The following is a 24,778-nucleotide window of genomic DNA, read 5'->3' as shown; positions in this document are numbered from 1 at the left end:
TAATAGGACTTAATTGAGATTGGTGGATTGAATGTTATACCTGAAAATCATAAATAATAAGTGGAGTAACTAATAAATGAAAGGGTTATTAGCCTGTAAATACATGAACTTTCAATTTTTTTCTGTTTTTTCCCCAAAACTTTGTTTTTTGAATATAAATACATGAACTTTCAACTTTTTTGTTTTTTCCCCGATTCAAAATTCCGATCAAATTGAAGATGATGTGGAAAATGCATACTTATTTTATTATCTATGTGGCAGAAAATGAGAATAAAGAAAATTTGACATGGATAAAAAGGAAACTTTGTAATTAAACTTTCTGATATTTCCCCAAAACTTTTGAAACTTTCTGATATTTTCCCAAATTGAACGAAACTTTCTTGCATTTCCCCAAACTTTCTTCGCTAAATTTAATGTTAATATCATGAAAATTTACAAAAATAATTATGATAAAAAAACTCATTACATTCCATCATTTTTTCATTCAAATTTCTTCATAATTCCATTACACTTCAAAAATTCATCATTTTTCCCATCCAAATTCAACAATTTCACAAAACAAATATCACCAAAAACTAACAAAAAACTAGTACAATTTTTTTTATAAAAAAACTTGTAATCAATCATCGTTCCCTTGTGTTGGTTTGCTCTGACTCTATTGTGGTGAACAAACTTTCATGACATTGCTTTGTCTAATCCTTGAACTTGATGTGCTTGAAATCTCCTTGTTCACATGTATTACCTTGTTGTGAGAAGACATCTGTATCATATACATTATGTTAGAATATCACATCAATTTTTCAAAAATGAGATTTAACAAAAAAACGTAAGTTTAATCAATATACCCTCATATAAATGTTTCCACTCTCCTCAAAACCAATCACTCCAACTCCTTTCCTAGCTAATGCCCTTTCCTTCACTTGACAAGCATTAGCAACTTGACGAGCATTAGCATTGGCAGAGATGGACATTTGTGGATGCTCTTTTCGTGTTCCTCGACTCGAGCCTACTAAGCTATTTTGTTGTGGAATTTTCTTTGCAGGCCTTCCCCTTTTACCCTAGAGAATCATATATAAATATAGCAATTAATATAGTTATATAAAGGTACAATAGGAAACTTCACTACCTTTTCCTTCGGTATTTTTTCAACTGGATCGTTCTTGCAACTCCTGCTGTTGTGCCCTTGTTGGTGACAGTTTTGGCAAGTCATCTGCACTCCAGTTCTTTTTTTTTTTTGAGGACATTTAGGATCTTTTTCCTCAGGTGCTCTTCTTCTCTTTTTCTTGGGTCTACCGGGCATTCTTCTTATCACTGGAGGCTTGACAATGGTTTCTTCTACCTCGGGCCACATTCTCTGACCCCTAATGGGTTCCAATCCCACCTTATAGCCCTCAAGATATCTGCTTACTGTATAATAAATTCAATATCAGTTAGCTCATTGTCACTCTCCTCACTTTGAGATGGGTAATAATTCACATCTATATCACAACTCGACTCTTCATTGTCACCCACATTTTGCCCAATATTTTCAGCAACTACTTCCTGACTTTTCTCCACAAATCCATCTTCTAATCTCTTCCCACCATCTATAAATATACTAACTGTTCTGTTTCTGTGAGAAAGATATGCCAACATTTGCGTAACTTCTTTATCAGATTTAATAATCACATACAAATTCCGATCTGGAATTTTGTAGCACATCTTAGACCATGACATAACGCCTAATTTTTTAACTTCTTCTTCAATGTCAAAATAGCCAAATTTATCAGGATCAAAGCCATACCTCCCAACAAAACTTCCCCCAGTATAATTTTTAACACCATCTATGTTTTCAAAACCACCTCCATAGTGAAAATAAATGGCAAATTCATCACTGCAAATAACAGAGTAGAACAAAATTGCATCATAAATTAGTAAACACTTGTCATTAAATATAAACTGGGCATGTATTTGTTGGGCGTGTGTATGGAGTACCATAATTTAGAAAAAGCAAGTAATAATAAATCCATTTTAGGGCTATTATCAAATATGTAGAAGGTAAGCATCCCCAACAAAAGAATAAGAAAATCACTAAACCCTACCAAAAGCATAGTTTAATATTGATCACATAATTTACCTATGCCATGTTTCTCTAGAAGATTTGGATGTCTTGGGACCACCAATAACTTTATCAATCATTTTACAGCCACTGTCTCGTCCAAGGAGATGAAAAATTTTGAGAGAAGTAAAGGGGAAAGGGAGAGAAAGGGGAAAGGGAGAGAACCGATAAAGGAGAGGAAAAAGACAAGGGTTTTCCTTTTTATCCATGTCAGATTTTCTTTATTCTCATTTTCTGCCACATAGATAATAAAATAAGTATGCATTTTCCACATCATCTTCAATTTGATCGGAATTTTGAATCGGGGGAAAAAACAAAAAAGTTGAAAGTTCATGTATTTATATTCAAAAAAAAAGTTTTGGGGAAAAAACAGAAAAAATTGAAAGTTCATGTATTTACAGGCTAATAACCCTAAATGAAAATGGTAGTTATAAGATTTTATCTCTATTGAGAGTTAGAGATATCTCTTTAAAACGGAAAAAGTTACAATACTTTTTAAAAATACCTTGTTACTTGGAGAATGATTTTTCATTAAAAATAGGCAAATATAATTATAAGACTTAACTTCTCCCATCGGAAATGCTCTAAACAGACATATATTCCATTGAAGCCTTACAATAAAAATAGAAAACATGTATAGATTTAAGTCTAGGACAGTATTAATTCAGTGAATCAACAAAAGCAAAATGTGGAACTAAAAAAATACAATGCTAGTATATCAAATGTTGTTATGAAACAATACTCTACATTGCATATTGTGTCTAACTGATATATTTTTCGTTTTTTAGGGTTGAATTTTGATGGCTGCACGAAATGTTCATTCTCTTTATTTAAGTGGTGGAGGGGTGGTTTTTTTTTTGTTTTAACTAAAATAGCATAGAACTTTTACTTGTAGAACATTATAAGAATTTATGAAAAATGTAGTATTAGTATTGTGCTTGTTAAATTTGAAAGATTTATTAAAAATATTATAAATTAATCATATACGACTGAACTCTTAATATTATACTGATACAAAATTAAAGGTTTATGGAGGTATACTTTTTATGGCGATAGCTAAATAATAAATATGATGCACTAATAAATGCAGTAAATTAATTTTAAATGAAATGGAATTTCCTGTCCCTCGAGAAAGTTAAATGCATGGAATCGGAATCATACACATACGTAAACTAAAATGTAAGGAGTCTACTCTTTACCAAAAAAAAAATGTATGGACTACTATTTTTTTTTACTTCCGCTTACAATCATGATTAATAATGATTTGTACAAATATAATGAAATCAATTATGAAATGACATTTATTCTAATCCACTATTTCCTCGATTCTATTTTTCGTATATCTACCTATAAATAATGCTCCATCCATCTCCAAATCAAGATTAACTCTGCATGAATACAGCATTGGATTGTGATCCAATAAAATGATAAATTAGATATAGTAAAATGGAAAGCAATTAAATCGGAAAACAAAAATAGAAAAACAAGTACTACCGCACATGAGAAAATGGGGCCACAAGGTTTGAAGCATGTGCCATGCAAAGAGATAACTTCACTCCCACCTTAATGTCCTCCACCAAATCCTATTAATTTATTTTCTGCAATTCGACAAAAAAAAAAGGAGTACAATTTTTTACGAGGATAAATGCCATTAATTTATTTACAGCAATTAACGAATTAGTCAACTCAACCCATAAAATAATTAGAGGAAAATATATGTATAGCTCGATTATTACGCGTCAAATTCATTGCGATTTTAAGATTTTTCGGGATATGAGTATGACACACGAAAATAGTGCAATAGGTTAAGTATCAAGTACTATATATTTTAAAAATAATACTAACTCTTTTCATTTTAATCCATATCTTAAAAATAGAAACTTTTAAACTTTTTATTTCAGAAAATCATTAAACTCTTATACATCAATTTATTTACCACTTATACCAATACAATAAAGTACACCTCATATCGACACAACCCACTAATACCAATTTCATTATTTTTTTCTCTTCCTTTCACTTACTTTACCATTTTTTCTCTTCCTCTTTCATACTTTACCAATTTTTCTCTTTTTATCTCTTACCTTACTAATTGTGCATTAAAATATGTGCCGTTTGAAAAGCAATTTTGCATTAAAACTCATGCCGTTTGAAAAGTTTTCATTTTTAAAATACTGAGGTAGTATTACATCAATCATAGCTCCCCAACTTCAAATGATAAATATGTACACATACATTTCATATCAAACAATATCAAAATAGATTATATTCAAAGTTTCAATTCATGAATGAAATTATAAAAGGAGAAATTGTTCGTCAAGTAACCACTCATTGCAGCCGAACATATGATTATTACTGCATATCTACCAAATGGTTATAGGATTAAAGCCCACATATTAATGTGTACTCTTACTAAATTGACTTAGCAACCACAATGTCTAACTGAATGTTCAACTATTGTTACTCAAAATACTAGTAATATATGGAACAACTAATAAATTTGATGCCAAGTGTAATGTAGCGATGCCGGCTCGTAATATTATTTGGTTATCAATAAATAATTGAAGGAAAAAAAGCCGAAATCAACAAATAAATGCGGAAAATAAGTCATGTGACTTTATTAGACTACTAACTAGTAACTACTAGTAATACGAATACTCCATAACTACCAATAAAATATTACTACTATTAATATACATGGGGACTTATCACATAAATTAACCATTGGTGGAGGTGATGGTTCAATTAATTTGTAAGAAAGCGAATACCAAGCCATAGTGTGTCACACACACGATTAGTAAGATATTCTTATTAAATTAGATTCATGATTTAATTAAAATACAAAATTCATTAAAAATAGAAAATTGCATAGTTAAAATCCACACTATGCATAAAAAAACAATATTTTCCAGTTACCATGTCGGGTAATAAGAACTTATTACATTTGAGGATGTTTTAAGAAATTGAGAATGTAGACTGATATGACATGAGCATTGTAAGTTAGAATATGTTGCATGATTGAGAATTTGATAATCTGCAAAATCAATTTGTCATACTTAGCATATATTAATTCGATTCATATGCAAAGTGTTTTACAGTACTTATCTTTTTATACTACTACTGTAATTACACATTAGGTCTGAAAATAGCGTTCATAACAAATTAACAATCCAATAGGGTGTGAATGTGAAAGGACTGATTGTCAAATCTAAAAGAATGGAGCCAAAAATGATTGAGAATAATAAGACCATCCACAACGCGTCTCGCGCCGGGCTCGCGTCTCGTCTCGGAGAGACGAGACCCCCGCGAGACGCATTGCAGCGCCCATCTCGTCTCTATCTCGCGCCCGTCTCGTCGCGTAGCTCGTCTCGGCGAGACACGAGACGAGATGGCTCGTCACGCGCCAGGGACACGTGGCACGTCCCCATGCGTGCGTGACGCCCACTCGCTGGCCCGCGAGTGGGCGTCGTCACTGATGACGCAATAATTCGTTTTTTTTTTAAAAATCGATTTTTAATTAAATTTTTTTTTACAAACGGTAATATTACCGTTAAATTTTTATTTTCATTTTTTAAATTTTTAAATTTTTTTACTCTATAAATAATTCTATTTCATACTCATTTCAAACACAAACACACATCTATTCCTCTCAAATCCTCTCTATCACTCCAATTTCCATCTTCAATCAACTCAAACAAATGGATCCTTTTGAGCAAATGCGTCAATTAATGGAACAATCACTCGAAGAAGATCGACGACGAGAGGCGGAGGAAGCCGCACCACTCCCACGACGCTCCCGGAAGTACATCAATCGGAACCGGGAGGAAGCCGCCGCACGGTTAGTACGCGACTACTTCTGCGATAACCCGATTTGGGGAGATACCTATTTCCGTCGCCGTTTCCGCATGCGAAAACCGCTATTTCTCCACATAGCGAATACTTTGGCGGCCAGGGAGGAGTTCTTCCGAGAAGGGTTCGACGCGGTCGGTCGTCCCAGCCACACGACGCTGCAGAAATGTACTGCAGCCATGTATACGTGCATGGTTCAACATCATCAAAGCCCCGGCTCGTTCGTGGTTCATGGAGAGCATGGTTGACATCATGTATACGTGCATAATGTTGCACAACATGATTGTCCGAGACGAAGGACCCGATGCCGGAAATTGGTTCGACCCCGAATCCCCCGGAAGCTCAACCGCAAGTAGTCCGCCGCGAAGTGGAGCGCATCCATCTATACAAGAACGGTTGGCTATTCGGGCAAGGACACGCGACTCTAGCGCCCACACCCAACTCCAAGAGGATCTAATTGAGCACATTTGGGAAAATTTTGGCGGAGAAGATTAAATTATGTCATTTTTATTTTTTTTAGAATTTTAATTATGTCTTCGTTTTTTTAATGTTAAGTTGTAATGTTGTTTAAATTTTAATAAAGTGTGTTTGTTTAAATTGAATTGGGTTTTAAAAAAAATTATAAATTAAATTGAATGAATAGTAATTAAGAGACGGTTAAGAGACGGAGCGTTGCAGGTTCCGTCTCTTAGTTAAGAGATGGAGGAAAAAAGGACAGTGGGGCCCTCAAATAGTGCTCAAATAGTAGTTAAGAGACGGTTTAAGAGACGGTATAGAGACAGCGTTGTGGATGGCCTAATGGGAATATTTATGTAGATGAATTTAAAGGTAACAGCTCCATTTTTGTCGTCACGGCCTCACTATAGATACATAGGAGTGCGTTCTATTCTACTTGAACCAACTTTCCAAAATTTAGCATTTTTGCGGGCCCAAGTCCATCAAGATATTTTATAATTTTCTCATCAACTTTTAATTAAAATAAAAATATACAGAACTTTAATTTAAGCTCAGAAACAGAACACATCTTAAGCACAAATTTATTGATTAAGTAAAAGAATAAATTTAAGAAAATTCAAATATATACTCTATCATAGAAATAACCAGAAAAAGTGATTTTTTAGAGAATTGTTGAGCTATACAACTAACTGGCTCGGTCTGATGGGATTCTAACGCGCATTTACAAAAGATCTGAGATCGATTGAGCCCTGACATCCATAAGTTGTGCCATCCCTGACCAAAAAGAGTAGGAATAAGCTAGTGAAACAAGCGAGGGTATGTCACGTCAATAAGTGGGCGGGTGGCATAGATTTAGACGCAAGCACGGGGCCAAAGAGCACAAAACACACCGGGATGAGCAATATTCAACAAACGGTGGATCCGCTGATCCACATTTGCGGGTGCAAGCGAGGGATGGATCAAAAGCCAAGACATCATCTGATTGGATCAAAGGTGTCGAAGAGCATAGGCATGGGAAGAGTCGGCGGCTCAAGTAGTGTGGCGCCCCCAAATCGAATAAAAATGTGTGACGCAAGTATAAACGTTATCTACATCTAAAGCGTTGCAAATTAACAACCATGTACACCCATATGAGTAATTTGTTTGAGATCTAAGTTTATTAAATTATTTTTCTTTCTTGACGTGAGTAATTTGTTTGAGATCTAAATTTATTAAATTATTTTTCATTCTTGATGTCGTGGGAGATAAAGATAATTTTTTATTAAATTATTAGACATAATTTTTTGTCGCGTATAATTTTTTATTTCGCGTGGTTGACTACATGGATTTTTTATTACTTTTTTTATATATTTATCTAATTTTACTTTAATGGAAATAATAATTTATTTAATAATATTAGTATTATTTTTTCAGTTTTATTAGAATATGTAAGTAAATAAAAAATGTTAAAAAATCACATATTTTCAATAAGATGAATCATATTCATAAATATCAAGGATCGAGAATCATGATCCCATTATTTCAAATGACATTAGAGCATCCACAGTGGGCACCCTAAAGCCCGCCCTATGCACCGCCAAATCAGCATTTTATCCTCCTCTCCATCCACCTCTAGTGGGGCGCCCTAAGCATTTTACTATTGTTTTGTTAATTAATTTAAATGTTTTCAAATATATAAATGCAAACTTAGAAAAAACACAACGATTAACTAAGAACGAAAAAAAATTCATTGATTATAAAAAAAAAGTTACACGGGTTAGAAATAAAAAAATTGACTATCCTAATAAAAAAATTATTATTTCCGTACACTTCATAAGGGCGTTGTGCGTATCCAACAACGTCCGTGCCATCGAGGCCGTTGCCAAATCCCGTAGGCAAGTGTCGCCGGGGTCGGGACCGGCGATGGGGGGCGGCGGCCGAGGAGGATGTCGCCTTCGCTTTCCCCTTGTTCTTCGCAGCCTTGACGCCTATGGGACGCCGTCGGGAGGACATCGGTGTGCCGGAAATCTCTTCCTCCGTGCACGTCTGGTTGAGGTCCACTGGACGAGTTCCGCTTTCGCTGGTCGTGTAACCACCAGTGTAGGTGGTCTTCGTCCTCTTCGCCGCACCGGTGTGCAGAATCTCGCCTTGGAACTTTTGCTTGTCCCTCAAGAGCGTCCAGATGTTGAAATGCTTGAAGTCGCCATATATGGACTGGTACGACAACATCGCTCTATCGCGCACGTCGCTCAAGCTCTCGCCGCTTCCTTGATCCCTCAAGCACTTCTCGTACTCCGCCGTGAACAGGTTGACTTGCTTCTTCACCTGATCCCAGTGCTTGCGGAGCTGCTCCTGTCGGCGCTTGTACTCGCTCGGCGGCTTCGCCTCATAGTAGCGCTCGACGATGCGCTCCAAACATCGGGCTACTGGGACTTGAGTATCCACCGAAATCCATTTTATAGCGTAATTTGAGAGTTTAAAAGTTAATCGAAAAGTTACAAATGAAAAGTGAAGTTGGGGTATATATATAACAAAATTTTTGAATTTTAAAAATAATAAAAAAAACTAAAACGCGTTGCATCGCCCGCGTCGCTCACAGTGGGCGGACGATGGCGCGGACGATGCCATATCGTCCCGCTTCGTCCGCGGAACCACAGTGGCGGACGATAGCGCGCTCGATCCCACTGTGGATGGCCTTAGTGTAATTTCAAAAAATATAAATAACATGATATTTCCATCAATAAATGTATTTTACTTTAAATATCTGCATTTTTATTTTATAATAATAAAAGGTAGTAATAATTTTATCATTACTATTTGCCCGAACATGTCACCACGACGTCGAATTAAATACTACTCTTGTCATAAATTATTTTTACCCGACCCGCCAGAATACCCACCCAAATTCTCACACCGACCCACGTGTGTTTGCATCTGCTACATACAGTATAAATCTGAGAGGATCTACAATTTTTTCGGGACCCAATTATTTAAAATAAATTATTAAATCGGGAGGATTTGGACGGATCTTCAGCAATCAGCAATCAGCAATCAGCAAAGCAGGTGAATATATTTGTACTAGTATTTTTCTAACTACGGCGATCAAATGCTGCTGTTGTTTTCGAGATTCATGCTTCATTTTATCCCTCCCCATGTTTGAAGGTTGCAGATTTTAATGGCGTTTCTTTTATTTATTTATTTTTTTCCTGTGGGGATTCTGTATTTTCCTAATTGCTTGCAATGTGGTTTTCGAATTCTAGCTGTGACAGTGGCGATAGCTGTTGGTGATTGTGGTACCATTTTCACATTAAATTCCTGTAATTGGTAAACACATTTCAAGCAACGAGATTTATTTGTCTCCTAGTTTGCCCTAGGATGTGGAATTTAGTAAATAATAATGCGAGATCGGTCTGGTTTGATAGGAGCTTCATTGATAGATTGACATTGCAGTTATGGCTTACATGTATTAATACTTTATACCTTTGTTTTGGAATTGCATTTACAATTTTTGGCTTTATGATTGATTCGAGTAAGTCAATGTTTGTTATCTATACGTTTGGTGAAAGTGCAATATCACTGTCCACTCTCATTTGAAAATTGCTAAACGTGCTTTGATTTGACTATTTCAAACTTCTAAGCTGCTTTCTTAGATAACAATGTGGAGTATATCTAAAACTGTCTCATGTTTATGCCACCATCTTGTTTTTTTGGATGTTTTTGGGTTCTACTGGTCCACTGTGTATAACTATGACACTCTTTTTCTACTTTCACGACTCATCTTAATGCATTTTACTTGTGATGCTTTGTACAGTAACTTACCTCATTTAATCTTTTTTTCCATGTCTAGGTCGCGCAGATAGAGGAGATACCAAGAGTCTTTGCATGAAAAGTGTGTGTATTATCGTGATTCACATCCTCAAGCTCCCCACCGCTAGACAGCTCCCTGTGAAGCTTGGCTAAGAGTATCTGGTCCTGAGAAGTGTACATAGAAAATGAAGGGTGGACAATCTAGTAGATTTTGGGGACGGCACTCTTCTCTTACTCTGGCTGCTCTTTTTTTGACGACTATATTTTTCTGGTCTTGGGAGAATAATCCACTTCTTACCAGTCTCTTATCAGCACAAGAGCAATTCTTGATGCATACCTCAGGTAATTACATATGTCTTGGTCTTTGGTTTCTGCTGTTTTATACCCTGAAAGCTAAAATACCTAATCCATGTCACCATGAGCTTGATAATATACACTAGAGTCTAGAGGTGACCCCTCAATAGGATTGTCAGAGAAGAAGGGAAAAATTAAGTGTTTATAAATGATAGGAAATAATTACTTATTGCATTAGTCTTTCAATTTTGGAAGGAAAACTTGTTTTGCTGGGCAAGGAATGTAACAGTTTGGCATATTTCTGACTCTAGAGAAACATTAGCTTGCAAACTTTTGAGTACTTAGTGGATTTTACATTTGCTTTTGCTATCAAATTATATTCTTATGTTGTGATTTTTGAATCATAATAACTGAATAATGTTATGCTACTGACATATAGTGGGCTCGCCTTTTTGTTGGGAGCAAATTTTAATAGAAGAAAGGAAATAAGTGTTCTTGCTGGGGCAAAGTACTTATCTTTTTTTTTTCCACTGACAAATAACTAATGGCACTTCTTACCAATAATATTTTTTCTGGATGTTACTTTTTCCGGAAGCCATTTCATTGAAAATATATCTACCAGTGTTTTGCGTGTGATCTAATATTCTTGGTATTCTTCAATTACAAAGGAGAAAAATGATGTACTAGTAATTTCATGATCTCAGTCCAATATTCAAAGTAAGAAGTATTGTCATCTACTTTACAGTTTACACTATTAAGTTCCATAATTTAGCAATCTTTCTCCTCTTCTTTAAATTAGAACACACGTATCATATATTCATATTTCAAAGGATTATTAATTGTAATAGTATATGTGCACTCTTGAAATCTGTTTTCTAATGCAGATTTTACTGTGGATCATTTTGATGATACATCACTATTATCAAATCCCTTGGAGCTAGAGGAAGGTTCAGTCTCTCAACTTCCCGAAAATACAGAAGATGACATTACAATAAAACCTACAATAAAACCTTCTGAAAGTGATATGGACGAGATGACCACACCTGTCTATGAGAGGAAAGAGCAGAACAGGGTTTCAGATTCTCATATAAAGAAGCAAGGTATCCTACAGTACTACTAATCTCATTAGTATTCTAAATGTATATCTCCTCAATCGTAAGTAATCAAGTAAAAGATTACAGTTTGCATGTGGCTGTGCATACTTTTCAGATTATCTATATCGCCAAGCGTTACCATACCTATTCCAAGCTTTGATCAAATAAAAAATATCAATGGCTGATCAATGGAGAATGCCAACATATATCTCTCTAGTAACAGGCATAGAACTATTAGAAAATTGAATAGTATTAGTGACAAGTTTCCTGTGTGCTATATATCTATGTTAAGGAGATAACAATGCCTGAACCCAATCTTTGTGATATGCATAAATTAAATTCAAAATAAAAACTATTCTAAATATACTGTCTTGATATGTTTCTACATATATTACAGCTTGTGATTATGGCAAAGGAAGATGGGTTGCAGACAACCGGAGACCCTTATATTCAGGGTTAGGGTGCAAGCAATGGCTATCTGATATGTGGGCTTGTAGACTGACCCAGCGCACAGATTTTTCTTATGAAGGTTATCGTTGGCAGCCAAATGATTGTGAGATGCCTGAGTTTCAGGGTGGTGAATTTTTAAGAAGGTCTGTATGTTGCCAAGCCATCTGACCCTTTTACTTTTTGCTAGACTTATTTTGCTCATTACCAGCAATGACAAGTTTTCTGTTTTCCTGCTAGTCACCTCAACCTTTCGAGTACCTTGTCCATATTTTTCATTACCTAAATCTAAGTTGTGAACTATAATAACTACGTGCCGGACGCAGATTACCTAACTTGGGCAAGCTTTCTTGGTTTTCACCCGCCCATTCTATGATTGTGAATAAATCTGTATCAGTCCATAGTTTACATATGTAAAAGGGGTGACATTTTTCTGGGTTCCCCTTCTGAAGTAGAACTGTAGATGCAAAATTACCACAGAATGTTTTTTTTCTTTTCTTTTCCTTTTATTTTTTAGATTTTTCTGTGCTTAACTTTTGATACTTCAGAATGCAGGACAAGACTATTGCATTTATAGGAGATTCACTGGGCAGACAACAATTCCAATCTCTTATGTGCATGGCCTCTGGTGGCGAGGAGAAGCCAGAAGTTGAAAGCGTGGAATGGAAATTTGGCCTTACCAAATCGAAAGGAGCCATCCGACCCGATGGATGGGCATATCGGTTTCCCGCTACCAATACCACTATACTATATTACTGGTCAGCAAGTCTTTGCGGCATAGAACCGATAAACATCACTGACCCAGCCACTGAATATGCCATGCATTTGGACCGTCCACCAGCTTTTTTGGAGCGCTATCTCCCCCAGCTTGATGTAGTGATTCTCAACACAGGTCATCACTGGAACAGAGGGAAGCTTAGGGCAAACAAATGGGTTATGTATGCCGAAGGAAAGCAGGTCATCAACAGAAAACTAGCTGAGATGGGAAATGCAAAAAATTACACACTATACAGCATTGCCAGATGGTTCGACTCACAAATTCCTCTATATCCACACCTCAAGGTTTTCCTTCGAACAATATCACCAAGACATTTTGCCAATGGTGAGTGGAACACGGGGGGTAGCTGCAATAATCTCTCCCCCTTATCAAAGGGGAGTGAAGTTTTTCAAAATCAATCAAGTGACCCAGTTGTGGAAGGTGCTGTCAGTGGCACTATGGTTAAGATTTTGGATATAACTGCTCTTTCTGAACTTCGGGATGAGGCTCACATATCGCACTACAGCAGGAAAGCATCGGAAGGTGTAAATGATTGCTTACACTGGTGCCTTCCAGGCATCCCCGACACATGGAATGAACTGCTCTACGCCCAACTGTAATATATATGGTCTTGTGAGACAAAAGGTGCCCAGCTGAGAACAAAAATGCCACCGGAGCCACTGGTGTCGTGCTGTCTGAGGAAGTAACTTATGAATTCCGTTGTACTAATATTTTGTCAAAGAAAACGGGGAAGCTGCCCGAGTTAATTAACCTCATCAGCAAAGGGACAAAGGTGCTGACTTGCATAAGAGTATACCACATGGTTTTTTTAGCTGTAGTAGGCTATTTGTCATTTTTTCTTTATCTTTTTGGTGATAATTTGATTTATTATTATAGGTAAATAGTATAGTTCCTAGAGTAGGTAATATACTTCAATATTTTTAACCCATTGTATTGCTATTTATCTGGATCGTGTTCAATAACTTATTTGAGCAAAAGAAGTCTTCATGTAATTTTATGGACTAGGTGATATGAAATGATCTCAAATAGATATTTATATGCGACTTCGAAGTAAAAACCAAAATATAAATGTAAAAGAAACGAAAAAATATAAAAACATTGCTCTCGTTGAGAGTCGAACTCAAGACCTCCCGCTTACTAAACGGGTGCTCTAACCAACTGAGCTACGAGAGCACTTGTTGCTTGCTTGGTTATGTTTTTATATATCTATATTTGGTTTTGTTTTTACAATATGGAAATCTTGTTAAACTGTCTAAATTCTCATAAGCTTGCCAATTTTAATTAATGCTGCGCAAGGTGCTGCTATGTTTTTTTTTTATTAATCGATGCTCAAATGTTGTTATTAATATATTCTATTATTAATGCCAATGATACTCTAAATCAAGTACGATTATTTTTTGTGTTTTGGCGCTTATTTCAATGGATATTTTGTGATTCTATGGATTTTGCAGTATCAGGTATATCCAAATTACCCGAATTACCTGATTTTTTTATTTTTTTTAAATTTAATAAATTATGTATTTATTTTATCATTTACAAAAATTCAAATGTACTCCCGAAATCCTTCACTCTTAAGTTCTATTTATAATAATTTGTAGTAGTTTTTTATCTTAAACTCGAACTACTTCAGGCTTGTATCAAATCCGAACTACAAGTTTATATTTCTAAAATTTTGTAGTTAATTTTCTTTAAAAAATAATAAAAAAATATTAAAAAATTTCATCATCGGGACTGGATACCCGAGTCTGATATTTGGGTACCCGAAATCATTTTGGGATCGGGTATCAGATATTAGATTTTCGGAAATTCGGGATCGGATACCCGAAATTTTCGGATTGGATATCCGCGGATACCCGATTTGACATGCCTAAATAGTACTCCCTCCGTCCCACTTTAGGAGTCCCGGTTGAGTTGGGCACGTGTTTTAAGAAAATGTTTTAGTGAGTAATAAATAAACGTTGTAGTGGTTGTCCACTTTTAATTGAATATGTAATAAATAAATGTTGTAATGGATGTTGAGACCCACTTTTAATACTTTTTAACTCCCTTTATAGGTATTTTTTATTAGTTTATCCCAATCGGAACTCGTAAAATGGGACGCCCGAAATTGATCAACCGGGACTCCTAAAACGGGACGGAGAGAGTATAATTTTCCGCATATCTTTTTACCATAAGTAGTCTTTGCAATTGTTTTTTGTTCCATTTTTTTTTCACCTTCAAAATTGGAAATATACAAGCTACAATCCATAATTTCGATAGAACTAGCCAAAATAAAATTAAGTTTGGAAAATAAAAAAAGGAATATTGTTACTAATATTAAAAAGTTTTGTTGAATTTTGGTCAAAACTTTTTGAATTTTACGTAATTGACAAATTGGTCAAGCCCAAGTAATTATAATTGGGCCGAAACCGAGGGCAAAATTGGAGGAAAAAAATGAAAATATATTTTGCTGGCGGCAAATGTTTCCCGCCATTTTACTACTCCACACTGCCCTCGTGAAAGCTGAATCTCGAAACAAAAATGGAAGAGGAAATCAAAGAAGAATTCACCAAGGGCGGATTCACTCTCGACGACGAGGAAGAGATTCTCCAGAAATGTGAGTTTTTTTTTCCCGAGTCGCCATTTCGTGCATTGAATAAGTCTGTACCCAAAATTCATATTATTGGTTTGCTTTTGATTCGAATTCACCGAAATTGTTCAGGTCTCACATTTTGTATACAATACAAGCTCAGCGCGTCGGACATTGTCGCCAATTGGGATCTGTACTCTATCAACAGGTCAGGATTTGGATTAATTCCATCTTATTGGAAGCAGTTTTTCCTTTCTATTTGTTCAGTTGTCTCCAGCCTAACAAACAATGGTAGTTGACAGAATAATTAATCAGATTTTCGAACTTCCTTTCCCCTGTTTTATTACTGGTCCCATGTATGGCGCATCCACTAGTTTAGATGGCCCATCTTGAATTATTTCAGATGTGCTTCAGTGACATTATTGGTTAAAAAGAGTAAAGTTAAGTTTTGAATCTTATGAAGCTTGTGGAAATGAAAGGAAATTCCTGACTTATTTTTATATTTGTAGCAGCCGATTATCTATCTCTGTGTGATCAAGATTACTTAGTAGGAGTATTTCACAATTCAAGAACTTATATTTAAAATCAAATAATTCTTTCTCAAAGCAACAAAGCCCGAGCAAGGCATTTTAAGATCCTCCACTAATCTGCGTTTCGAAGGTTGTAAAATATACAGATGTAATATAATTGTTAAATGAGCCAGGTTCTGAATGGTTCAATGGGAAATTTATGTTCTGATACATTAATATCTTACATTTTCAGACTTGTATTTTTAAAGAGAAATTGCGTCATCCTTTTCTTTTGGGAGCTAGTTTTTATGTGTTTAGGGATGAGGCTGTGATCAGTCTAAACATGTTTGATCTTTTCTTGTAACAGGGGCCTGGACTCTACCGTACGGAGCTCACATATGGGTCCCTTTTTGGAGCAGTTGCAGAATGAACAGGTGGATAAAGTCAAAGAGAAAGCATCTGGATTGCATCTGTACTCCAATGATGTATCTATGTGAGTAGTGTTCTGCAATTTCAAGGGTCAATGTTGTTATTTCTTACAAAACACTTGCCTTTTCGAGTTTGAATTCTGCAAGCATCTAGATCAGGTCGACCTGATATCTATTATCCTTCCTATCATTTATTATGCCCTTTTTTTGTTCTTTTCTGTTGATTATTTATCTGATTAAAAATAAAATTATTTTATGCGCGTCCAGTTTCCAGTATCATTCTAGACCTCATGTATTATGACTCTGATGAATGATCTCATTCCTTTTTATTGTTGCAAGATTAATTCAATAACCAATACAACTTGGACTCTTCTGTTCAGAAATTTTACAATTCATCCATGAAATTGTTAAATGAAGCTTCATGCTTGTCACTGTTGTCCTGGGAACCATTATGTTTTCTTTTTCTATAGTGTATTTTCAGTCATGGGATTTTTATTACTAAGTTACAACAAAATATGCAATTTCAAACAGGATATTGAATGGTGACTATGGAGAAACAGAAGGCACACTCGATACCCCCCCTGATAAGCACACATTATCGCTTCAGAAATCATCTGATTCAGCACAAAGGACGAATAGCGTCAAGCTTACCTCTGCAAAACGTCTAGAACCTGTGACACCTTTTGGGTCAAGAAAGAATAAGTTTATCGTGCAATTGACGCTTAATGAGCATCTAGACATGCAAACTATTAAAGCAGAGGATGACAATGCAAATTTTGAAGATGAAATCATCAGGAGAGTTCAACCTAGTAAAGAATGTTCTCTGATAATTGATAGATCTCAGCCTGAGCCTGGTTGCAGGTTCATGTATGATAGAATTGAGGACAAGGTATTGTTGTGTTTTGTTAGTTTGATAATTGTAGTTTTCTTTTTTCAAACATTCTGATTTGTTCTTGTGGAGTTCAGTTTAATTTCCTGGAAAATTGCATAAAAAAACGAGCTACTGCATATGTGTCCTCTGGGCGATATGATGAACCAGTTGATCCTTCTGTAGCTTCTCAGGTACTAACTTCTCCACTTGTCTTAGAAGAGGTGACATTAACAAACTTTGATTGGAATGATAGTTTCTATCAATATGACTCTTGTGTTCCCATTGGCTTTGCACTAATGTGGTGTCTTTTCCTTTCATAAATTCTATATCCCAGGAAAGCATTTTTGCTGTTGGCATGATCTGTTGCGAGGAGGAAGGCCGTATAAAGGAAAAGGGCACTTTGTTGCAAAGCAGGTAAATGCTTTTCCTTTGCATAGTATCATGACTCGATTTTATGTCACATTCTGGAAGGCTAGTTTGCTACTGCTTAGATGAAAATATCAGACATTTTCCTCCTAAAACAAACATTAATCTCTTGATTTTTTCCTAGAGTTGTCTTATTGCTGCCTGTTAATGTTCTGCGTGGTGTGGCTTTTTATTTCAGTGTCGAGCATTCTGGCGGGCAGCGAGTTCGTCTTGACTTGCAAAAATTAAGCCAATATTCAATTTTTCCAGGCCAGGTTGGAATGAGTTTACCGAGGGAACAAATTTCATCTTCAGACTTCAGTGATACTCCCTCCGTTTCCTAAAAATAGGAACTTTTGAATCGACACAGATTTTATTGCAAAATTGGTATAGTAAGAGAGAGGAAGAGAAAAAATGGTATAGTAAGAGAGAGGAAGAAAAAAAGTAGTGAAGTTAGTGTTAGTGGGTTGTGGGGCCCATTTCCTAAAATGTAGAGTTTCTATTTTTAGGAAACAGGCTAAAAAAGGAAAGAATTTCTACTTTTAGGAACAGAGCGAGTATACTATATGATAGTACTAAATACCTTTGATATTCGACATGATATAGGTAGTGGCTGTTGAAGGGCGCAATCCTAGTGGACATTGTGTTATTGCATCAAAAATTATTAATTATCCACCCTTGTCTGCTGCAACTGATGAGGAACATCCTTCAAAAAAACAAGCTATGGATCGCAATCTTCAGCTAAGGGAGCCCTCACTAGATACACCAGAGGTGTCGCTGGTATGACATTTGAATCTTCCATTACTCTGCAACCTACCATTATACTCTTGCTTGTTGATTTTCTTTTTACGTGTGGTGTTAACTGCCTATATGCCAGTGCCTTCTATCTTCCTTATCAGAGATGTATAATTGGCATAATTGGCCAGATAAACTAATGATGAGCCCTTTTGAGGATCTATTGGCAACCATTGGTCTTAATTGAATTTCCTAGACTAGTATTGTTGCCCAAGAGGTTGATTCTGGATCATCTTCTTTGATTTATTCATTGCAATAATTTAATGGAGTAACTTGGATGAATTTAATCTCTAAAAGTGTTTTATTTTTCCAGCAGTAAACCTTCTTTTGGGTGAAAGTAACATTTATTACTCATGCAAAAAGGTCTCAGTACATTATCTTGATTGGTTTATTTTTCAACAGATTGTTGCAGCGGGTCCTTTTACTACGAGTGATAATTTATTATTCCAGCCTCTAAACGATCTTCTGGCTTATGCACAGCGAAAGCAACCTCAGTTGCTTGTGTTGGTAGGGATTCCAAACACTCGTTGATTTTTTTTATCTAGAAATGATGAGGATGAAAATAAACTAGTGCATTACTTCATTTTATTACTTGACAGCTAGGACCATTTATTGATTCTGATCATCCAGAGCTCAAGAAAGGAATCATTAATCAGACCTTTGATGAATTGTTTCGCATTGAGATTCTTGGAAAGGTCTTGCAAGTGAAAACACATAAAGCCCGTGACATTAAAATTTTCAACACCTTATACTTATAATGATACCATTGATTGTTTGTGTAGCTTCAAGATTATGTCGATTATATGGGCTCTACAGTGCGTGTGATACTTATGCCATCTATCAGAGATGCGAATCACGACTGTGCTTTTCCTCAGGTGAGCTATTCACTATTTCCTCTATTTTACTATGCTGCTGAATTTTCTTATTAAGATAGTAAACCTGTTGTGTTGGTTGTTGAACAGCCTGCTTTTGAAATTCATCCCGCAGATTTTAGTAATCAGGTACATAAAATGCTTTATGTGCTACAATTATTCTATTTTCTTTTTGGACACAAATGATACTTTCTCTCACAGATAAAGAGTATCTCCAATCCAGGGATGTTTTCTGCTAATCGGGTAAGAATATCAGTAAATACTCTTTCATGAGCATACAGTTACTGTGCTATTCTTTTGCTACATTTCTTTTAAAAATATATGTTTTGGGTGTTGGTGCCTGGAGGGTGGGAGTGGGACAGTGCAAAATGAAAATCTCTTTAACGCCTCTTACTATTTGTTATGGTAAAATGCAAAAGTGTTCAGACTATCGCCATTCAAACTCAACATATCCTTCCACATGATTGCAAGTTGCAACTCTTAGTAAATGACAGATAAGATAACTGTCCTTGCAATGGTTTTTCTTGATCAATCTTTTTTACAGGTGAAAGTGGCTTGCTGCACTGTTGATATACTTAAACATCTCAGTGCTGAGGAAATCTGTCGTAATCCTCAAGGGGGATCGAAGCAGAGGTTGACGAATCTAGCTAAGCATGTATTATCCCAACAAAGGTACGTTAAAAGGACATACTCAGAGATTCTACTTGATGATTTGGAATCAAAGTTCTCTTCTTTGCTTCTATGTTATTTTATTATTCATAGCTTTGTTCTATGGAGCAGCTTCTATCCACTGTATCCTCCTTCAGAAGATGTTCCCTTGGATTTCTCTCTAGCAAGCAAAGCGCTACACTTCTCATCGATCCCAGATATACTAATATTACCTTCAGACTTGGCTCACTTTGTGAAGGTCAGGAACTGAACTTCTTTCCATGTCATTTGTTAAATATATAGTATTACTTGAGTTATGTGGGCATTTACTTTGAGTGAGATATTGAATTTACAGCATGTGGTCGAATATTTGACGGATAGTTTGATCTAATAAGCTCAAAGTATGTAGTGGATCACCCAAAATACACATCACCCTACATAATAACCAGAGATTATAAGGGACTTCTGGAAAATGCAGAATGCTACAAGTTGAATTCTCATTTCTTCTTGAACAGGTGGTCGGTGTTGAAGATGCAGATGGAGAAGAGCAAGTCAAGTGTATCTGTGTGAATCCTGGGCGACTTGCCAGAGGCGAGGGAGGCGGGTTTTTTGTAGAAATCAACTACAGAGGGGATCCAGATTCATCAAGTGCTTCCATAATACGCATATAGACCTTGTACCATATTCAGAGCAGATGATGCTTTATCCGGGACATAAAGAAGAAAATCAAATACTAATTCAAAGAGGCTTTCACCACCCATCTCTTCTGCAGCTGAATCAGATCTCCTATGATGTACATATAGTTTGAAGATATACTCTGTATTAATAGGTTGATGCTGCAAGTTCCGAAATTGTAGCTCTTCTTACTACTTGTAGTTTGTGGATTTGATAGACTTGGAATCTCTCTTAATATCATTGCTCGAACTAGCCTTTTTATTTTTATATTAACAGAATTTAAATCCGTTTTAGTTAGTGGTACAGATAGTGGTTGAACTAGATTTTCTTATTTTTTTGGAGTACTCCATCCATCCGTTTAGTACCCATTTATTCTATTGCTGACTAGTTTGATCTAATTCAAATAAATGTAATCCTATCCAAAACTATTTTATTTTCAGGAAGTATCCTATTTTTTGGGGGTTATTACTTATTAGACTATGTCTACCAGCGCTACTTGACCCCAAACCTTTTGAGTTAGAAAGGTGTTCTAATATAATAGGAGTAAAACAGAAATAATAAAAATCAAGCGTTGTTGGGAGAGAGAGATAGTTGTCAGTGTGAGGTGGATATATAGGAGCTTTATACAACAATCTAGCCAACGTGCCTCACGGATTGGGAAGGGCATAATATTTGCAGACATGTGACTTGCCCTGTTTCACCTCATATTTTATTCATTAAATCAATAATTCATGCTATGTCAATTTGTTTGTAGCTTTAAGAATTAACAGCAAGCTCAACAACCAGGTAATTATATCAATACGTAATAATTGATGACATGCATGTAGAATAATATGCCTAATTAATATTCTTCTTTTTTCCCACACCATACGTTTTCCCAACCCCTAGCTAGTTTAATTTGTTTGTAGCTTATCACGAAATAAAATTATCCCAAATTGTCACAGACGTGTCAAACAAAACGAAGTCATTTTAATTATTATAATTAAAACAAGAATCTATCCAAAGCTGGTATACACGCCCACTAACCCTAAAAACAAATCTCTCGAACTTGAGCCTCATTCATTTCCAAGAAACCATCAAATTCCGAATTTCTTACAATCTTTACGTTATACGAAACCCCATCACCAAGATCAATACACACAAGAAGTCACAACACAATAAAAAACAAAACAATTAATTGATTCGAGACACCACAAATAATAAATAAAATTGGGGTGACGTAAACATTTCAAACCACGAAACCTCTCACCCCAGCATGAGAGGAGCACTTATACCTCAAAATAAGAAAAGCAACAAACCTATAAACCAAGATGAAGCAAAGCATGATCACATAATTCTTCCACCTACTCCCTTCATCTCCATACCCTTCCTCCCTCAACACATCCTCCCCCCTCACCACACACGTATCCAACATCGTCTCCAAACACTTCCCCGACCTCGAAAACTCATTGATCAACAGCCCTTCGAACGGATACTTAAACAACGAGATATAATGCATGAACACCCAAAATCTCGGCAGCTGATTCTTCGATATGAAGTAGCCGGAGAACAAGAAGAACGACCCCATCACGGCCGAGATCACCGAGTTCCCAACGATGAAGTTGGGCACCAGCGCGCTGAAACACACCACCACCGAATTCGCAGTGTATAGAATAAGCCATATTAGCAATACAAAATGCATGAAGGCGGTTACACTCCGGTTCAATCCGACCAGCCAGTAAACCGGTACGGAGAAGAAGAGGGCGAGGATGAGGCAGTATGGCAAGTAAACGACGCCGTTTGCGACTGCGTATGACGAGACACGGTAGCTCCCGCTTGATGTCTCCTTCATCACTATTTCCTTTTCCTGGAGGAAAACCGGCAGCGCCTCCACCGTGCTGGAGAGGAGGAAGGTGAGGATGAATGCGACAAGGCCAACTCTCTCCTCCGCGCCGAGTAAATCGTCGTTTAATTGGTAGAAAATGGAGCCGAGGACTAGGCCGGACGCTAGCATTGAGAGGCTCCGGCACATGAACAGCTCCTTACTTCTGATTATGTTTTTGTAGAATCTACGGCTTAAAATTAGGGTTTCCTTAATTTGGGGATTTGCGAATCCGCGGGGGAGATCGATTTCCACGTCGATTGATTCCTCGTCGACCACTTTCGATTGCTGGAAAAGCTGCTGGAGGGTGAATTTTCCGGTTTTGGTCGTGCCGCCGGCGATTTTGGGCGGCGGCGGCGGCGGCGCGGCCTCCGAAGCCGCGGCTATGGCGTCGATGGATTCGATGGCGAATTCGACGGCGTTGACGTGAACGGGGAGGGGGAGGTCCATGAGCATGAGGTTGACGGAGAGGAGATCGACGGAGCCGTGGTGGAGGACGGCGCCGGCGGCGAGGAGGAGGATGTTGTGGAAGAGCTTGACGATGCGGAAGCTGGGCTGGTGGATGCTGAGGATGATGGTGCGGGAGCTGGCCTCCGCCATGACGTGGAGCATGTCGATGATCTGGTGCGCGGAGGTGCTGTCGAGGCCGGACGTCGGCTCGTCGAGGATCACCACCTTCGGATCGTGGATCACCTCCAGCCCGATAGACACGCGCCGCCGCTCTCCTCCGGAGATGCCTCGGACTCTGTCGTCGCCGACTCTGGCGCCAGCGACGTGCGTGAGGCCGAGCTCGTGGAGGAGGGACTTCACTTTGGAGGCGAGGTCCGCGTCGGTGAGGCGGAGGCGGAGGCTGGCGCCGAAGCGGAGCGTCTCCTCGACGGTGAGGAGGGGGAAGAGAGTGTCGCGCTGAGTGACGTAGCCGGAGATTTTTTTGAAACGTGGTTTGTTTATAGGTTTGTTGTTGATGAATATGGAGGCGGTTTGAGGGGTGAGTTTGCCGGCGAGGATCTCGAGCAAGGAGGACTTTCCGGCGCCGCTGGGGCCGACGATGGCGAGGATCTCGGAGGGGTTGGCGGTGAGGTTGACATCTTTGAGGATGGTGTGGGTTTGGACAGTGTAGTTGATGCCGAGTGCTTGAATCTCGCAGCCTCTCATTGAGAAAGGAAATATGTTTGCGATCACAAACACTACAACTTGGAGTTTTATTTGATGGGGTGTGGTGTGTTTGTTTTCATGGTTCACGTGCATTTTTAACACTTAATTTGTTTGTCATTTTGCAAAGGGTGTCTTGTGATTGATACTATACTCTACGCTCTCTTGGTATATAAAATGACAGTTCTGAACTAGTAATTAAAGTTATGGAAGAAGAGCTTATGTGCAGAGGACCTTTTGTAATTATCTGTTGCATTGTTAAATCTAGGGTCTATGTTGTTACATTAATTTACTTGCAGCTTTGAGGGTCAATGTAGTACTCCTATTAACTTGCATTCCTCTAATTTGATATGCCTTCTCCTTTTCTTTTATTTATGTGATACTAAAAAAATAAATTTATTCTATACTACTTCTTCGTTCAACTAAACGATGACTAGCTCTGATTAATTAACTAAAGTTTTAGAATGTATATATTCGATTTCAATCTTTTATCTGGTAGACTAAAACAATGCATGCAATAACTAAAACAACTTGGACCCTTGTATGCAGAAAATTCTCACAGTTTCTCTTCTATTCCACTTAATAAAAGATAGATAGCTCAAACCCTAAAAAAAGACATGAATTTGATCATCAAATAACATCATTTTGGTTTTTAATTCCATGTGTGGTAATCAGGCAAAAATGACCTCAATCCAAGAAATCAAAGTGCTAATTAGGATTTGGGTCATCAGAATACAATCGTTGGAATTTTACAATAAATAATAGAGTAAAAATGTATTCCAAAATCAAATGTGTGGCCGTGGCTGTCATCACAATTTAAGCTGTACAATTTGAAAGAGAAAATGTAATTTTGTGGACGAGAAAAAAAGAGAAAAATGTGTTCTTGTACTATTGGAAAGATGTAACATGTACGTACGGATAGAGGTGTGGATAAAATCAATTCCAATGAAATAAATCAGTGAGCACAAGAAAAATGTAGGAAGGGGACAAGGGAATTTTAATTCAATTGTAGATTGTTATGTCCTTTTGTGATACCCGTGAATCTATTTCCCTTTGTAAACAATTTGACTCAAAAACTAGGGGTCCCCGATTGTGGTAGCATATGAAAAGCTCTACACATATCTGTCTATGTCTATCCATCTATATGCACAATCAAACCCGTGAACATTTCTTTATTACCTTTTCAAATTT

At 37.0% G+C, this 24,778-nt stretch overlaps 4 protein-coding genes and 1 non-coding gene across 7 annotated transcripts; 2 read left to right on the top strand and 3 right to left on the bottom strand.

Annotated features, from left to right (window-relative positions):
* Positions 1–634: 634 nt before the first annotated feature.
* Positions 635–1,439, bottom strand: LOC121771406. Its single transcript, XM_042168185.1, has 3 exons — positions 1,127–1,439; positions 846–1,058; positions 635–760 (listed from the first exon to the last, which is right to left on the bottom strand). The coding sequence occupies exons 1-3, from the start codon at positions 1,349–1,351 to the stop codon at positions 656–658; spliced, it is 543 nt and encodes a 180-aa protein (XP_042024119.1). The 5' UTR covers positions 1,352–1,439; the 3' UTR covers positions 635–655.
* Positions 1,440–9,328: 7,889 nt separating this feature from the next.
* Positions 9,329–13,794, top strand: LOC121772641 (protein trichome birefringence-like 14). Of its 2 annotated transcripts, none has more exons than XM_042169825.1 (5): positions 9,329–9,445; positions 10,230–10,531; positions 11,368–11,583; positions 11,975–12,170; positions 12,573–13,794. In XM_042169825.1, exons 2-5 carry the CDS (start codon positions 10,375–10,377, stop codon positions 13,399–13,401), a joined length of 1,398 nt encoding a protein of 465 aa, XP_042025759.1. In that variant the 5' UTR covers positions 9,329–9,445; positions 10,230–10,374; the 3' UTR covers positions 13,402–13,794. The 2 variants fall into 2 exon arrangements, with proteins under 2 accessions (XP_042025759.1, XP_042025760.1); XM_042169826.1 differs by having other exon boundaries at positions 9,428–9,544.
* Positions 13,795–13,901: 107 nt separating this feature from the next.
* Positions 13,902–13,975, bottom strand: TRNAT-AGU. Its single transcript has one exon. It is a non-coding gene; the product is annotated as a tRNA-Thr (tRNA).
* Positions 13,976–15,282: 1,307 nt separating this feature from the next.
* Positions 15,283–20,839, top strand: LOC121770033 (DNA polymerase alpha subunit B-like). 2 transcript variants are annotated; one of them, XM_042166826.1, is made up of 16 exons: positions 15,283–15,398; positions 15,504–15,579; positions 16,248–16,373; positions 16,840–17,197; positions 17,275–17,370; positions 17,514–17,593; positions 17,784–17,859; positions 18,191–18,364; positions 18,782–18,886; positions 18,979–19,074; positions 19,162–19,254; positions 19,342–19,380; positions 19,453–19,494; positions 19,796–19,923; positions 20,032–20,158; positions 20,415–20,839. In XM_042166826.1, exons 1-16 carry the CDS (start codon positions 15,323–15,325, stop codon positions 20,568–20,570), a joined length of 1,848 nt encoding a protein of 615 aa, XP_042022760.1. In that variant the 5' UTR covers positions 15,283–15,322; the 3' UTR covers positions 20,571–20,839. The 2 variants fall into 2 exon arrangements, with proteins under 2 accessions (XP_042022760.1, XP_042022761.1); XM_042166827.1 differs by lacking the exon at positions 18,979–19,074.
* A 775-nt stretch (positions 20,840–21,614) lies between these two features.
* LOC121772309 (ABC transporter G family member 5-like) lies at positions 21,615–23,790 on the bottom strand. The gene has a single exon (XM_042169351.1). It carries the CDS (start codon positions 23,681–23,683, stop codon positions 21,803–21,805), a length of 1,881 nt encoding a protein of 626 aa, XP_042025285.1. The 5' UTR covers positions 23,684–23,790; the 3' UTR covers positions 21,615–21,802.
* Positions 23,791–24,778: the final 988 nt, after the last annotated feature.

This window comes from Salvia splendens, chromosome 16, assembly GCF_004379255.2.
Source record: "Salvia splendens isolate huo1 chromosome 16, SspV2, whole genome shotgun sequence".
Taxonomy (NCBI): domain Eukaryota; kingdom Viridiplantae; phylum Streptophyta; class Magnoliopsida; order Lamiales; family Lamiaceae; genus Salvia; species Salvia splendens.
Note: the sequence above shows the minus strand (reverse complement) of the source record. Positions and strands in the feature narration are given on the sequence as shown.

Coding starts and splice junctions, on each gene's coding strand:
- LOC121771406 (XM_042168185.1), bottom strand. CDS start 1,351: ATGTGGCCCGAGGTAGAAGAAACCATTGTCAAGCCTCCAGTGATAAGA. Junction 1,059..1,126: donor AAAAAATACCGAAGGAAAAG/GTAGTGAAGTTT, acceptor ATGATTCTCTAG/GGTAAAAGGGGAAGGCCTGC. Junction 761..845: donor GTGGAAACATTTATATGAGG/GTATATTGATTA, acceptor TATATGATACAG/ATGTCTTCTCACAACAAGGT.
- LOC121772641 (XM_042169825.1), top strand. CDS start 10,375: ATGAAGGGTGGACAATCTAGTAGATTTTGGGGACGGCACTCTTCTCTT. Junction 10,532..11,367: donor ATTCTTGATGCATACCTCAG/GTAATTACATAT, acceptor TTTCTAATGCAG/ATTTTACTGTGGATCATTTT. Junction 12,171..12,572: donor GGTGGTGAATTTTTAAGAAG/GTCTGTATGTTG, acceptor TTGATACTTCAG/AATGCAGGACAAGACTATTG.
- LOC121770033 (XM_042166826.1), top strand. CDS start 15,323: ATGGAAGAGGAAATCAAAGAAGAATTCACCAAGGGCGGATTCACTCTC. Junction 15,399..15,503: donor GGAAGAGATTCTCCAGAAAT/GTGAGTTTTTTT, acceptor GAAATTGTTCAG/GTCTCACATTTTGTATACAA. Junction 17,371..17,513: donor ATCCTTCTGTAGCTTCTCAG/GTACTAACTTCT, acceptor TCTATATCCCAG/GAAAGCATTTTTGCTGTTGG.
- LOC121772309 (XM_042169351.1), bottom strand. CDS start 23,683: ATGCACGTGAACCATGAAAACAAACACACCACACCCCATCAAATAAAA.